This window comes from Camarhynchus parvulus, chromosome Z (genome assembly GCF_901933205.1).
Source record: "Camarhynchus parvulus chromosome Z, STF_HiC, whole genome shotgun sequence".
Classification (NCBI taxonomy): domain Eukaryota; kingdom Metazoa; phylum Chordata; class Aves; order Passeriformes; family Thraupidae; genus Camarhynchus; species Camarhynchus parvulus.
Window position 1 is genome coordinate 50,817,576 of NC_044601.1, and position 14,392 is coordinate 50,831,967.

General features: G+C 38.7%; 1 protein-coding gene across 1 annotated transcript in view; it reads right to left on the minus strand.

Annotated features, from left to right (window-relative positions):
• Positions 1 to 216: 216 nt before the first annotated feature.
• Positions 217 to 14,392, minus strand: part of ZSWIM6 (zinc finger SWIM-type containing 6) — a 110,107-nt gene continuing 95,931 nt past the window's right edge. Inside the window, exons 10-14 of the mRNA XM_030968994.1 lie at positions 11,884 to 12,019; positions 7,176 to 7,333; positions 6,497 to 6,660; positions 4,624 to 4,705; positions 217 to 2,811 (exon numbers count right to left, since the gene is read on the minus strand). Of these exons, the coding sequence (XP_030824854.1) occupies positions 1,949 to 2,811; positions 4,624 to 4,705; positions 6,497 to 6,660; positions 7,176 to 7,333; positions 11,884 to 12,019 (1,403 nt within the window). The 3' untranslated portion in view covers positions 217 to 1,948. The remainder of the gene's footprint in view (positions 2,812 to 4,623; positions 4,706 to 6,496; positions 6,661 to 7,175; positions 7,334 to 11,883; positions 12,020 to 14,392) is intronic.

The following is a 14,392-nucleotide window of genomic DNA, read 5'->3' on the forward strand; positions in this document are numbered from 1 at the left end:
AGCATTTGGCCCCTTCTCTCCTTACCAGCTCTTCTTCCACCAGCAGCTGTGAACACTACAATTTCTGAGCAGAGCTTCTTAGGAACACAACATCTATTTCCTGGACTTGGTGGCTGTATTGCATACCACCACACTGCAGTGAAATCGTTAGATGGGCATTCATGATCTATGAACACAATTCAATTCCAGTAACAGACACCATTAAAGGAGGCAGAATCAACTTTCAAAAAACTAATTTTAATCAAAACAAAAAAATTGTTGATCATTAACAAGTTTATAAAACAGTGATTTAGTTACATAAATAAATTGATATCAGTGTATCAAATCTTAATTACTTTCAACTTCATGAGCATGTTTACATGGGTGATGAAGTACAACCTTTTTACCTATTATAATAAATAAAATGGAGAGCATGAAATAGTTTTTCTAAACAAAAATACCTACAAACATACCTCTAGCATGTTCTCTAATGAAGGGAACAAGAGACACTGGACAACTTTTGCACCAAAACATAAAAACTGCTTTAAAAAGCACAAGGATACAGAACCATCAGCTAAAGTAAAGACACTACACTGTAACCAAAGTTGGTATTTAATAATATAATGAACAGTTTGGTAGTTAGATCTCCAGTTTGGTTATTTTAAAGCATTAAGACAAGGCAAGATAGAAGGCTGCTTCTGTTTGAGTAATTCTAGAGAAAATAAAATATATTAAAAAAACAAACTGAAAAGTAGAACAGTCATACCTACACAACTTTCTGTCCTGCACAAAGTCAAAATACCTATGCAGAATATATATATATAATATATATATATGTTATTTGTGCACAAAGGTTAGCTTATTATTAGCTCACTGCAAAGGCGTTACGTATCATGTCAATAATTTTGGAAAACATTTTGCGTTTTGTGTCAAAAAGGATATTCTTTAAGTCTTCTAGGCTAGGAGGCACAAACCCCAATTCTGGCATACTGTATTCTTAATGCTAAGGCTTGCTGCTCTGGCTGTGTATTTTTTGTTGTCCCTCTTTACTATAGTGCCTGTTACAAGCATGTGTGTATGTGTGTATACATATATATGTATACACAGGTTGTATAAATATATATATATATAAAATTTTCCCCAATAGGTATCAGTCCAACCATGCAATCCAAAAGGTGGCTCTGCATAGATGCCCAGCATATAGTTCACCACCTGAGCCAACCCTGAAGCAAGGCGCACTTTAGTCCTTCTGATAGGTTTTTTTTGTTTAAAACCAAGCTACTGCAGCTTCAAGTATTTTGCATTACATAGATTTTTTTATAAATTAATGTTATATTTTTCAATATTCAGACATATACTATAATATATATACAGTACAATAAATGCTCTCATTCTTTTTTTAATTTTTTGTTAAATCCCTGAGAATGTATGTTGACAGTCGCTAAGTTTCCACATGCACAAGCATTGTGTGCCATGCTTCTGGATGAACAGCACTGCAAAGCCACGTGGTCAGCCTTTTAACTATTAGTATTTCATTTGTTGGTTTGTTTAAATATGCTGAAATGTAAGGATGAATTACAAAGGAGTAAAGCTGAATCCATTCGAGGTACTTATCACAGGATGGAGGTGTTTTGTTTGGTTTTTAAAGCCATTGCAATATATGTTTGTTTTTGAGGCTGTGAACGTATACAGAAAGAACAGGAGAGCAATGTGGGCTTTTGCCACTTGACAACATATACTCAGTGTAAACCAAACCTTTTTTAACCTCTCTCTCATACAAAACAGAAAAAAGAAAAGAAAATTAAACACACAAACTTTCACAACATGACAGTTTAGTTTGCAAACTCAATATAACTATACACATATAATACCGGTGTGGCTCTGTTTCTTTAAGTTAAAAAGGATACAAAGGCAGGCTCAAGTAAAAACAAACCACCCCTCCCCCCAATCCCCCATTCACGCATTTTCATCAACCAAACCGTTCACGAACCAGCATCATCAGTTTCTTTTTGCCTTTGTAGATTTGTTTTAGGTTGTCAATGAACTGTGTAAACTGGATGTGACCATCATGAGCCATTAGGAAGGTCTCTCGTGCCTTGCTGAGGAACTCTATAAACTCACTATAGTGTCGTGGGCTGATGTGAGTGAGACGTGAATGAGTTGTATTAATGTAGGCTCCGATCGTGGCATCCAAGAGTTGCCGTAAAGGGGCTTTGTCCAGTGACATGAGCTTACCAGAGTTCCTCCTTCCATGAAGTCCCACCATGCCAGGAGTGGTCAAAGTACACCTACGCAAAATGTCTGACAGTACTGTTGCACACTTGACACTTTTGACCACCAGAGGTATTATAGCTGCTAGCTCATTTTTCCCAAGGGAGTGGCTGAGCGCACATGCCCAGAGAACGTCATTAATGGCAGGGTGTGTGTCCTGATTGTAACTCAGGTTGAGATGTGTCATGGCCAAGGTGGCCAGCTTGTAGGCCCGCATGGGGTAACCACGGTGCTCCATGTATCGTGCTATGGTAAAAAGCTGCGAGTAGCTCATGCCAGCTGTAGCAGCATCTAGAACAATTTGGTAAGCGGTCTCAAAAGCTATGTGATCCTTTTCACATAGGGTCAGTGCAGAAAGGGCACAGTTTTGAGGATCCTTCATGGCACACTGTAGAGCAAGCGTCCTAGCACTGCCAGCCAGCTTCTCCTGCTGATGGCAGTCCAGATGAAGACGGACAATGGTGCTGTTGGACATCACTGTCGTAGCAACAATACTAGTGGCTTCTGTTGGAGTGAAAAGTGTAAACCAATTTTGCATGATACTATCCAGTGCGTAAACACCTGGGGGAGAGAAAGAATTAATCACAACTGATAAAACCCAGCAGATAGAGATGTTCAGCAGATTATACTTCCCACAACATCTAAGAGGTTACCAGTACATCCCAGCAAGAAAGGCTCACAGACAGCATGGCTAGAAAAGAACATTAAGACTACTGTACAAACTCTGCAGCAATCACATAAACCCAGAAAATAACAAAAATAGCCTGCAAGATAAGCTTTAATCTCCTGTTGTGACAGCTGAGCTGTGTTACTGAAGACAATTTGGGTAAAACATCCTGGCTCATTTTGTCTCATCATCTTGCTCAAAAGTAGCCCCCACCTTGCACACCAGGGCAATTGCAACCTCTTTTCTCACTGTAAATCTCAAGGCCCAGCACATGTGAGAAGCAGGCAGAATGGCTTTCTTAAGAGAACACCACGGCATACCTTAGCAGAACTTATTAAGCACACCTTAAAGCAATCAAATTCATAAGTACGCGATCATCAAGATTCTTATCAGAGGAATACAGTGAGCAATATGAACTACTGGATATTATTTTTCTCAGTGCCACTGTATTCCCAGCGTGTTTCACAGGCAGAGGAAACACTGACTGACAGGTTCCATAAATTGAACCTAGAGTTAACTGGTGTCCTTATAGCTAGAAGCAGTTTACACACACTTGTGAGCCCACCTAAACCACACACAGAGGTCTTTATTTTCTCTGTAGGACTCTAATGCTTCCGATGCACCCCACCACTCATTTGCAGCGAACTAGCATAGCCAGAGAATATGGTATCTTCATTCAAATAAACAGATTCCTAGCATTACCATATTGATTCTTTTCTGTGTTGATTAAGTCTCAAGAGTACTTTGCATGACATTTTAGGTTCTTTACAGGACACTTCTATTAGAATATGTAAACCAATTTGAAGCAATTTAAAATCCAGTATTTTATTTGCTGAGATGCAGCTGCACAAAATAACACTCAGGTACTAATATCTGTAAGATAACCTCAGCAAAAATTACCTTACCAAAGATATAAAAGCAATAAAGAAAGAGTATTGCATGAAAATCTGCAGACAAAAACCACTTTCTGGCTGAGAGCATACAAAGGCAAGCTCTATTTCCCCACGCTATTGACAACAATATATGGCCAGCTAAGCATAAAGCAAAGAATGAATTAATCCAGAGAATAAGCAGCAGCAATGTTCCTAAGTTCTGAAACTCAAGAAGTATCTGTGCAATACAATCCAACTCAGATATATGAATAAGGAAGAAATGCAACAGAAAAACATGCTCTCCAGAAATATCTTTACTGACAATTAATATGGCTCCATTATCATAAGTACTTAAATTGTTCCTATTAGCATTGCTGCTGATTTTTAATTTTTTTAACAGCTATACAGCTTTTAGTGCAGTCATCTTCATTTTCAGACCCTGCATCTTCATTTTGAAGATGGTAAACCCTAATGCAGGTTTATGAGATGCCTCATGACGACAGGCAGGAAATCTATAACAAAGCCCAAAATGGTCCAAACATGCTACTTAAGAGAGCACTGATTTCCAACTTCTATATTGAGTATTTTGGGTATGCTTCCCACAGGTTATGCACACCTCCAGCTTATGGGGGAAAGCAGTCACACTGCATTACTCAACTATTGTCTCACTTGCTTTGTGCCTAAAAACGCCCACTAATCACTGCCATAATGTGTTCTCACCAAAGGAATTTTAGAGATGAACATGAAGAGGGAGGCATTTGCAGAAATTGGGTGTTCACAAGGAAGATCAAGCCCTGTAAGAGTAGCTGACAAGAGAAACATTTCAGAACATACCTACTTCTGTTGCACATGTTACCAACCACCTCACCATTTCCCGCCGTCGCCAATTCAGCGTTGACAGCGTCATCCGCATCACCTGTTAAAAAAACACAAACAAAATAAAATTTAAGTTGCAAACCAAGGCCATAGATAAACAGAAAGGGATTTTAAAGTATTCAAACACACTGGAGTTGAAAAAGGCAGCCTCTTGCCCTCTCCACTCCATTTCCTCTATTTCAGCTGGTATGTCAAACAATTTGAAAAACACTGATTGGATATTTTTGAACAGCATGCAGAGCATAATTTCAACTGCAGACCCTTCAAGGATAGAGGACAGAGACTGTTTTATCTGGAGGCAAGAAAAAACCCCATCCCATAAAAAAGCCTTCTCCCAAGCAACAAAAACCAACAATCAATTACCAATTATTGAAATTAAATTATGTAACATCTCCTCCCTCTATGCACAACTATATTGGTAATCATTGTGTGATATTCCAGGGCATATAATTGTTGTAAGCAGTCAGGTACTGGATACTGAACACAGACAACCTAATTACAATTAAGTTGAGGAGAAAAGAAGGGGGAATCATCTATAGGCCACTAGAGACAGTGCTGACACTGTTTCTTGCAGGAAAAGCCTTACTGTAAGGAACTACACAGCTGGGAATTGCTGGAAATTACACTGCTATGCATCTTCCTTCTGGAAAACAAATCTTTAAGATTCTTAAAACACCTTTGCTTAAGTTTGGAACAGAACAGTGGGCAAATTCTACAGGAGTTCCAGTTTGTTGGGTTTGTGACATTACTTTCACTAGATCATGCTGAAGATATTCTGATGACACTGTCAACCACGAGAGTATCCATGAATACCCAAAGTGTTCTGTTTCCATTGAACGATACTTGGTGAAAACTTGAGGTGACACACAGGCCAATTGTAAGGATTTTTCTCTCTCTCACATAAACATTTAAGGCGAATGAAACAAACAGATTTCCGCAGTGACCATGGAAATATAAAAGCCTAACAAAGCATACAGAACCCTCAGCTTTTTAATTAAAGATTTTAGTACCTTTCTTCAGCATAAGAAGCAACTGGGAAAATATCCTTTCTCCAGAAGTCTTTGGAGCTTTATTTACTGAACCAAAGTAATAACTGGTTTTCTGATCTTTGCATGTTTTTTTTTAAGAATTCCCCGAAGAGGGATGGAGATATTTGTTTTTGTTGAAATGAATTGCGTAAACTCTAAGATTCAAAAGTGTCAGGTAATATTTACTACTTGGCTGGCTCTTTTTGCTTGCAAAGTCTCTCCTCAGAGCCTGAAAAACTGATCTGCAGTACTTGTACACCTCAAGCATACTAAGATGCATCTGACTATACCACAGCTTGTGGAGTACAGGATGTTGATGGAAGTGAGAAGGCTGGTGTCAACCATGTTTTGCCTTAGCAACCAGTCATTATGGTTGACCTTGGCTTTCAACAAGCATGTATCAGTTCTCATTTTTTAGGGGAAAGGAAGAAAAAGAAAAGGGAAAAAACCCTGAAGACCATGCAGAAAATACAGTGCATTTCCAGCAAGCAGAGTAATTTTACTTTCTAGCTAGTCATACATAAAATCCTGAACCCACCACGCTGGTCCTCTCTCACCCCTGAAAAGAAGAGTGCAGCCAACAAATGCCAGCTCTGCCTTCCACTTGAATGGCACAAAGAGACTGTGCAGATTCTTGGTCTGTGTTTACCCGTACATTAAGCCTTGTAGTAGAAAATAAAACTTAAAACCAAGTCCAGACAGAGCCCAAAGACAGTATCCTTTCCTGTGCTTAAAAGCTACATGCACCAACAATGCATCAAATTTCTTTCTTCTATTATAGTAACAACAAATGAGGGAAATACCTGAAGACCCAGCTCCAGAGAAACTTTCAGAAGAGTTATGTCTGGCAAGCTGTCCATGAGTGTTGCAATTTTAAATGCATCCTGGGCAAGTTTGAAGATGTGTGATGAGGAGTGGATATTTTTCTGGATGGATTCTAACACTGTTTCCAGTCTCCGAACATCACCTGTAAGGTGTAAACAGAATCATCAAAATGGAACAATTTTCAAAACACCCAGAGGTCCATTATATCTGAGCCTGACATTGCTAAGCAATAGTATGATGTTTCAGTTACACACAATCTGTTTTTAGAAACCTTCTATAATTAAATTGCATACGAATTATAGATATAAGAGACCACAAACTGCTCTATCTGAAAGTGTTAGTGCAGCACGGGGCCAAAAGTCACTCTGATTTGTGAATTTTAGAACTGACTTGTCCACTTCTGTGTCTCACAGTCAATGTCATGCATCAGGAGAATAAAAAGCTGTCTCATCAGCCTCATACCAAGTTCATCTAGCTACGCAATAACTAAATTAACTACAATACTAGGAAGTTACATGACAGATTTAAGCCAGTTCAGTGTGTTGTGCCCATTTCAAACTATTGCCAGACTGTGATCTGGATTCCTAAGCATGAGTATTATGATCTGTTTACCCATGCAATAATAAGAACACACATTTAGTTGAGCACATAACTGACCTTTGGCTGCTGTTAGCATGGTTGATGCCAGCTCACACTGCTGGGATTCGATATGACTTAGGGTGAACCAGCGGGGATACCGGTTTGGAACAACAGATGCAATGTGGTGAGGGCGGGACAGGTCTCCTGAAGGAGCTGTGGATTCCAGTACCAGCAACCTGAAATAAGAAATCAATCCTATTTCATTAAACCACTATTACATTGGTTGCTCATGAGCTAAACTAAAGCTGCAAGAATACTTGGTATTGTCTATGAAATCCTATTTCATTAAACCACTATTACATTGGTTGCTCATGAGCTAAACTAAAGCTGCAAGAATACTTGGTATTGTCTATGAAATATGCTTTTTCAGTTTCAGAAAAAAAAAATTGGAAAACCACTTCTCTTCTTGCGGAATCTCAAAAGTTCATTTGCCAAACTTTCCTGTATCAATAGGTATTTTTAACCTACCAGTATTTTATAGGGTCAGATGTTAGGGTCCCAAACAGCAATGACAGAGAAATTTCCTTTAACATGACTTTCAGACTCCATTTTCTCATTAAGTATTCATCAATCAACAACAGTCTTACCCAACAAGGAGCATTCTTACTTAAAAATTTCAAATTAACGTGTTGTTGACTACTACAATCCAAATGACAGCCCACAGCAAAGATATAACCTTACTGCCCTTGCAATACACTAAATACTGATAGTACATCAGCTACTCCATAAATGTCAGTACAAAAAATACGAGAGAACAAAAATAGGCTTCTTTTTCAATACAGTTAAGCATAGTTTCAGCATATCAATGGTTAATAAATAGTAATAAAGCCATGTCCAGAAAAAAAGCTTTTCCAGTGTTTAGCTTCTTGATGTCTCTTAGTATCTGAGCTCTATTTCTACCAGCTTTCATATGCATGGGATTATTTAGAAGGAAGTGATCTGTAAAGATCAAGGAAGCTGCATCTCTTTGTCCACAAAACTGCAACTACTGAACATTGAAAATCCAATGCATTGTGTTTTTTCAATGATAGACTATTTCTTATAGAATAAGCCCATTTAAATGTAAGTTACAATTTCTTATACTTAAACGAATACCTAAGTTCTGTAAGCAGCTGTGGAGTATGTTGGGGTTTTTTTTGCATTAAAATGGATTTGAGTTCCATCAGGTTATTTTTAGATTCCTGAAGCATAATATATATTAGTAAAATAATAATAAAGTATAATAATATACTTTAAGAATTCACTGAGAAAGGTAATTTTGAATACATGGAAAGGCATCTAGCAGGCACTTAAAAACACAACACACCACCCAAATAACTATCACACACATGTAAGTGCATGAAAACAGGAAAAAACCCCTTGTATCAAGTCAAATCTATTCTCCAGCAGCACAAAGACACCTCTTCATGAATATATTCTAAAGCTGATTTTTTCCAAGCACAGAGTGAGGTTGCAGAGGTGCATTAAGATAGCTTCAATGAACAGAAAATATCCTAACTATTAAATTAAGGAAGGGATTAGTAGGTTATGAGTAAGGGTAAACAGCCAAAAAGCATGAAAGAAAAGCTGTTTTGGAGAAATCTTTTGTCACTTCGCATTTAACTGCCAGCTTCTGTGCTCTTTTACTGTTAAAAGATGTGCTGCTGTGAATTGGTGGCTTTCACACAATTTTGGCAAGGTTAGGGAACACCAGAAAACCACATGTAGATTTAGAATTCTTAACTTTTTTTTCCTTTTGAAACATCAATTATTTAGTTAGGTTTTAGCAAAGTCACCTTGTGAATAAACACCACCATTAAAGTCTGGGTCCCAAAGCCTGGCTGAAAATTAGGCTTAATAAAGGATCAAACCAAACTAAGCCAAACATTCAAGTGAGCAGTCAACTGCAGATCCATGTTCTCCAAGGCTATGCTCCATATGTTTCAGACCTGCAAGCAGAAAACTAAATAGAATGACCATCAAAGACTGCACAACCCTGTCCTTGCAGACCTGAGGTGCATACATAAAAGGCTTCCTGGTCTCAGTTTTCATTTATTTCATATTAAGTGTTCCATACACTAAAACAGGACTCAAAAAACTAAACAGCAACAGGTATTTCTGAATACAGGAAGGTTCAATACTCCTGAGCTGCCATGGGTAATTGACCCATGTAGACTTGCATGCAGACACTGAACACTTCTATCTGAAGAGCAGCTACCTGGGGTGTTGGGAAATTGATTTATTTAATAAGTGTGAGAAAATAAACATGCTTCACTTCTAAAAGCATAGAGAGCAGCTGTAGAGATTTCCATGCAACACTTTTACAAACTTCCACATGGGATTTCTGTCCTTGCCACAGTCACTTCTTCCCTCCCATGGAAGACAAGATGCTGAAGTTTTTATCTTCTGACCCATTCAACTTCTCAGCCATGAGACAGACATTCAATCTTCATGTTTGCTTTATTCTTGTCTCCTCAAGGCGGTATTGCATTACTTTTTCATTTGGTTTGTATTGGGAGTCCTTTATTCACTGAACTAACATTCTGATGTGAATGGAAAGAATAATCATCCTTCTTCAGGAGAATTTAGGAACGTAGAAGAATGGGAACAGACATGGAATAGAAAGCATCTAAACCTGCCAGCACTACTGTTCAAGATAGCAGTCCACATTCCTGAAGAGTGCCAAATATCAAACTGCAAAAAGAAAGATTACTGTCTAGGGCTGAACCTTCATCTGTCTTATAAAGTGATGAAAAAATAGCTATGGAGGGAAAATAGCCCTGATTGCACTGATGTCTCCTGTGATTTCACCAGATGGAAACAAAAAGACAATTCTTTCATATACTGGTCTATTTAAGAAGTCATTTCTTTGGTTGAGATGACAGCTTTATAGCAAATGAGGGCTGGAGCTACCCAAGACTAACTGGAGATTTCATCATTTGGATCTTTCAGCGTCTTGTTTGTTTTTCTAGTTGAAAAAGGAAACTTCCAAAAAAGAAGTTTTCAGTTATGACTGGTTTCTGGGCAAATCCTTGTTCAAATGAAACTGTATACTGACTCCATGTTCACTGAGGCAGTCAGGAAGCTGCCTATGGATGACTACTTCAGCCTTGGAGGATCACTTCAATAGCTTAGTTTAAGGTGTAAAAATCCATACAAACTACCTCTTGAGACATACTTTAAGGTAGCAACTGAAAGTAAATACACGACAAGTATGTCTTATAAAATAATTAACTTTATTCCTTAAAAAAACCCCAAAACCACACCAAACACAACCAAACCAACCAAAGAAACAACAAACAATGAAACAAAACAAAACCAACCAAAAACCACCACGTACCAAATTTTGTACTACCTTCCTGTTCTGATTTAATCAGTAATTCATGTACTTACCTTGAGATAAAAGAAGACTAGTAAACCTAAGTGGCCCAGAGTAGCTTTCTGATCACACATTTGAATGTTCTCAATAGTTCATCAGTAATGTACTTTTGTCTTCTCAATCTATTTCCTAAAATGCTAATTGTAACCAGCAAGTATGCATGGTCACTCTTCACATTTTTTAGACTCTTCCCATAACATCCATTACTAGACATTCTTGGAGGCAGAAAAATACCCAACAGGCTAAGCAGACCCTTGGCTTAAACTGACAGCTATATTTTGCTCTTATGCAGGGCCTCCCATTTAGTCTTTTGAATACAGGTATTATTTTCTCCCTGTGTAGCTTTCTGGAGAGAGTAGCTCCAGAATAAACATCTCCAAACCATACAGACACAACCTGTTTGACGAAGCTAAATACTCTTCACGTGGATACGACATCCTTCAATCACTGTGCAATCATGCTTGGTGATAATGACCAGGAAAACTCAGCATTTTTTCTTTTTTATAATCTAAGACTTGACTGCTTTTAGTGTTCAGTTGTGGCTATTCTTTGTCAACCATCAGCTACTAGGTTCTTGATAGTGAGCAGACATTCAGACGGGACCACTTTCTTTCCTGAACACTATGTGGACAACAATTTTATCTATGATCATTTAGGTCCCTGAAAACCCATTCAGAAGTAATTTCTTAGATATCATACCAACCTGACCTGTCCTGAGACAGCGCACACTGAACACTGCCTGAGAAACATCTTTTTCCTGATTACTGAAGACAAGTGGGATGCAAACCAGACATTTTGCTGTCATGGATTTACTCTACTTAGATCCCAGCATTCACCCAGAAGAGGTTAAGATGTTATGAAGCACTAAGCAATGCAAAGGCTCTGACCACACCACTCAAATCTATTGTTGAGTCAATTTATAAAGAAGGGGAGTGAAATAAATTGTCCTGCTGAGCAGACTAAGCAGCAAACAACCCTGAGACTTATGGTAAAATACCTCTTTCCTTATTTCATTACCAGTATCATCATGGACACACAACCACATGGGTGGGAGAATCGATATGCTAAAGTGGCTTTATAACACAAAATCTTGTGCTGCAGGTGTGGGATTCTAGAAGTATCTGAAACAGAAAATCCTGTTTTACAAGTATAAATAAACCCTAATTGGACATTTACAAATTATTATAATATAGTTACTACAAATACCATTTACTTCTATAGATGACAGAACCAAAACAGTACTTCCTTGACTCCTTGAATGGAAGAATGCATATTTTAGGAAAAGAGACTAGGTCTTGATTACCAAACCTTTTCCCCCCTTCCACATCTACTACTCGTGCTCTTTTTAGATAACTCATGAATACGTACCGCATGGCTCTCAGTGCAGTTTTGTATGCCAATTCAGCATCATGAGGTAGGAGAGAGGTGAAGAGATACTTGGCAAATGTGTGCATTGGAACACTCTCTCGATGGATGACTTCACCTAAGCCACTGTATGGTCCACCTGCAGGAACGAGAAATAGAATGTCAGTCTTTACAAACTGCTAGGCCCCAACTTCTGAACCTTCAAAAGCATTCAGTACCCCTTCAGCTAGAAGTGCTATTTAAAGACATAACCTCCTACACAAAAGGTGAAATTACATTGCTATTTTCAGTGAAACAGATAACACATCATATATACACAATGTGTTACAGTTATATTAAATACCACGTATTATTTAGGAAAACGAGACACACTTCAAATTGTATAATAGTCAGCACACTGCCAGTGCTTATACAAATGACAGAATGATTACAGTACTTCACAGGACTCACTCAGCAAACCTGGTATGCAAAAGTAGAAAGTCATAATCCTAGCTCTGCCTCCACACAGTTATATTATGCACATCAATACCCATGTATCCTGTCAATGTGCCACTGCTTCATCACAAATTCACCAGGAAAAAAAGAATGATGACCATAGAAAAATGTGTATCTTTAACTGAAATTACATGACCAATCACCACAGCAGCATCTAATCCCTCAAATATCTCATCTGACATTGGCATTTAAATAACCCTTTGGTCTGGATGCAGTCATGACTTAAGTCCCAGATCCCACTTTTGGGTCACAATAACCCCAGGCAGCTCCACAGGCTGGGAACAGAGTAACTGGAAATCTGCTCAGTGGAAAAGGACCTCAGGGTGCTAGTGACATGAGCTAAGGTGGACCCAGGTGGCCAAGAAGGCAAATGGCACTCTGGCTTGGATCAGCAGGGCCAGGGCAGGGATCATCCCCTGAACTGGACACTGGTGAGACCACACCTTGAGTGCTGTGTCCAGCTCTAGTCCATCACTCCAAGAAAGACACTGAGGAGCTGGAGAGAGTCCAGAGAAGGGCAGGACAGGGTCTGGAGCACAAGTCCTGAGAAGTAGCTGAGGGAGCTTGGGGTGTTTCTCCTGGAAAAAAGGAGGCTCAAGAGAGACCTTATGATTCTCTACCCCTGCCTGAAAAGCCCCAGACAACCAGAGACATGATGAAAGGAAATGGCTTCAGATTGCGCCAGACAAGGTTTAGACTGGATATCAGGAAAAACTTCATAACTGGAAGGATGGTCAGGCATTGGAATAGGCTGCCCAGGGCAGTGGTGGAACCACCATCACTGAAAGCGTTCAAATTAAGCGTGGATTTGTCACTTAGGAACACAGTTTAGTAGCGAAGATAGTGGTGGCTGGCTTAATGGCTGGACTCAATGATACTATTAGTCTTTTCCAACCTGAACAATTCTATGATGATGAACACAAGATCAGATCACGCACCAAAGCCAGCTGTTAGTCCCGTATACCCACATGATTTAAAAAAATATATTTTATTTATGTGAAAACTATCCCTATCATTGGGGCAGTGGATTTTTCTCTCTCAGTAAGGTGTAGATTTCAATTTGATACCAGCAGCATCATGACAGACAACAACAAAATTAAAAGCAACTATTTACTTGCTGAGTTTCAAATGTTCACCGTGCGTATGAATCCTATTTCTACATTTTTTCCTGCACACTTAAGACTGTTATTCCTGTTAAGAGGAAAATCATGTCAAACAGTTTCTGACTTCAGTGACAAGAGGTTCAGGCTTTAAATGCAGCAAGATACAGAACAAGAATCTTGTATCAAACATTACAGGACAATTATTGCACCGATAGCACTCAGCAGTTCCAGAAGCTACTACTACTTCTACTAAGACTCCAACTCATCACACTTGAAAGGATGGATGGATGGATGGATGGATGGATGGATGGATGGATGGATGGATGGACGGATGGAGCTGTGTGAGTGCGCTTTTGTTTCATCAATGTTTTTGACTGCTGCCTTAGCACAACATACAAGGATAGAAATCACTAGGCATGAAAAAATTCTGAGCTCCATAGGTGGGCATTTCTAAAGAACAGGGCTGATTGCAAAGGAAATGTCAAAGAAGATTTAGTAAGTGACACTGTGTCTCATAACCATTTGAAATGAAGTTGAAAGCTATTCAAATCTAGCTGGCATTGTTTGAATGAAAGAAGTAATTTCATGTATGTTTGCCAGTTGGTGGTCCAGTCAGAAACTCAGTCAGGACACAAAGAACACATGACAAAGCATTTAGATGAAAATATATTTTGCCATTAACTTAGGAGTCAAGTGAAAAACCAGAACAGTTCTTGCAAAACAGTCTTATGATCTGCTTTCCCACACACTCAAATGGTAGCTACACACAGCACGCATTAATCTGCATTAACCGCATAGAAATCAGCTTAATATTGGATTACGTTTTCATTATTGTATCTACCAAATTTCAACTAAAAACTCACAATTGGTATGATCAGCACCTTAAATCACTGCACAGCTTTTCCTCCATGTAA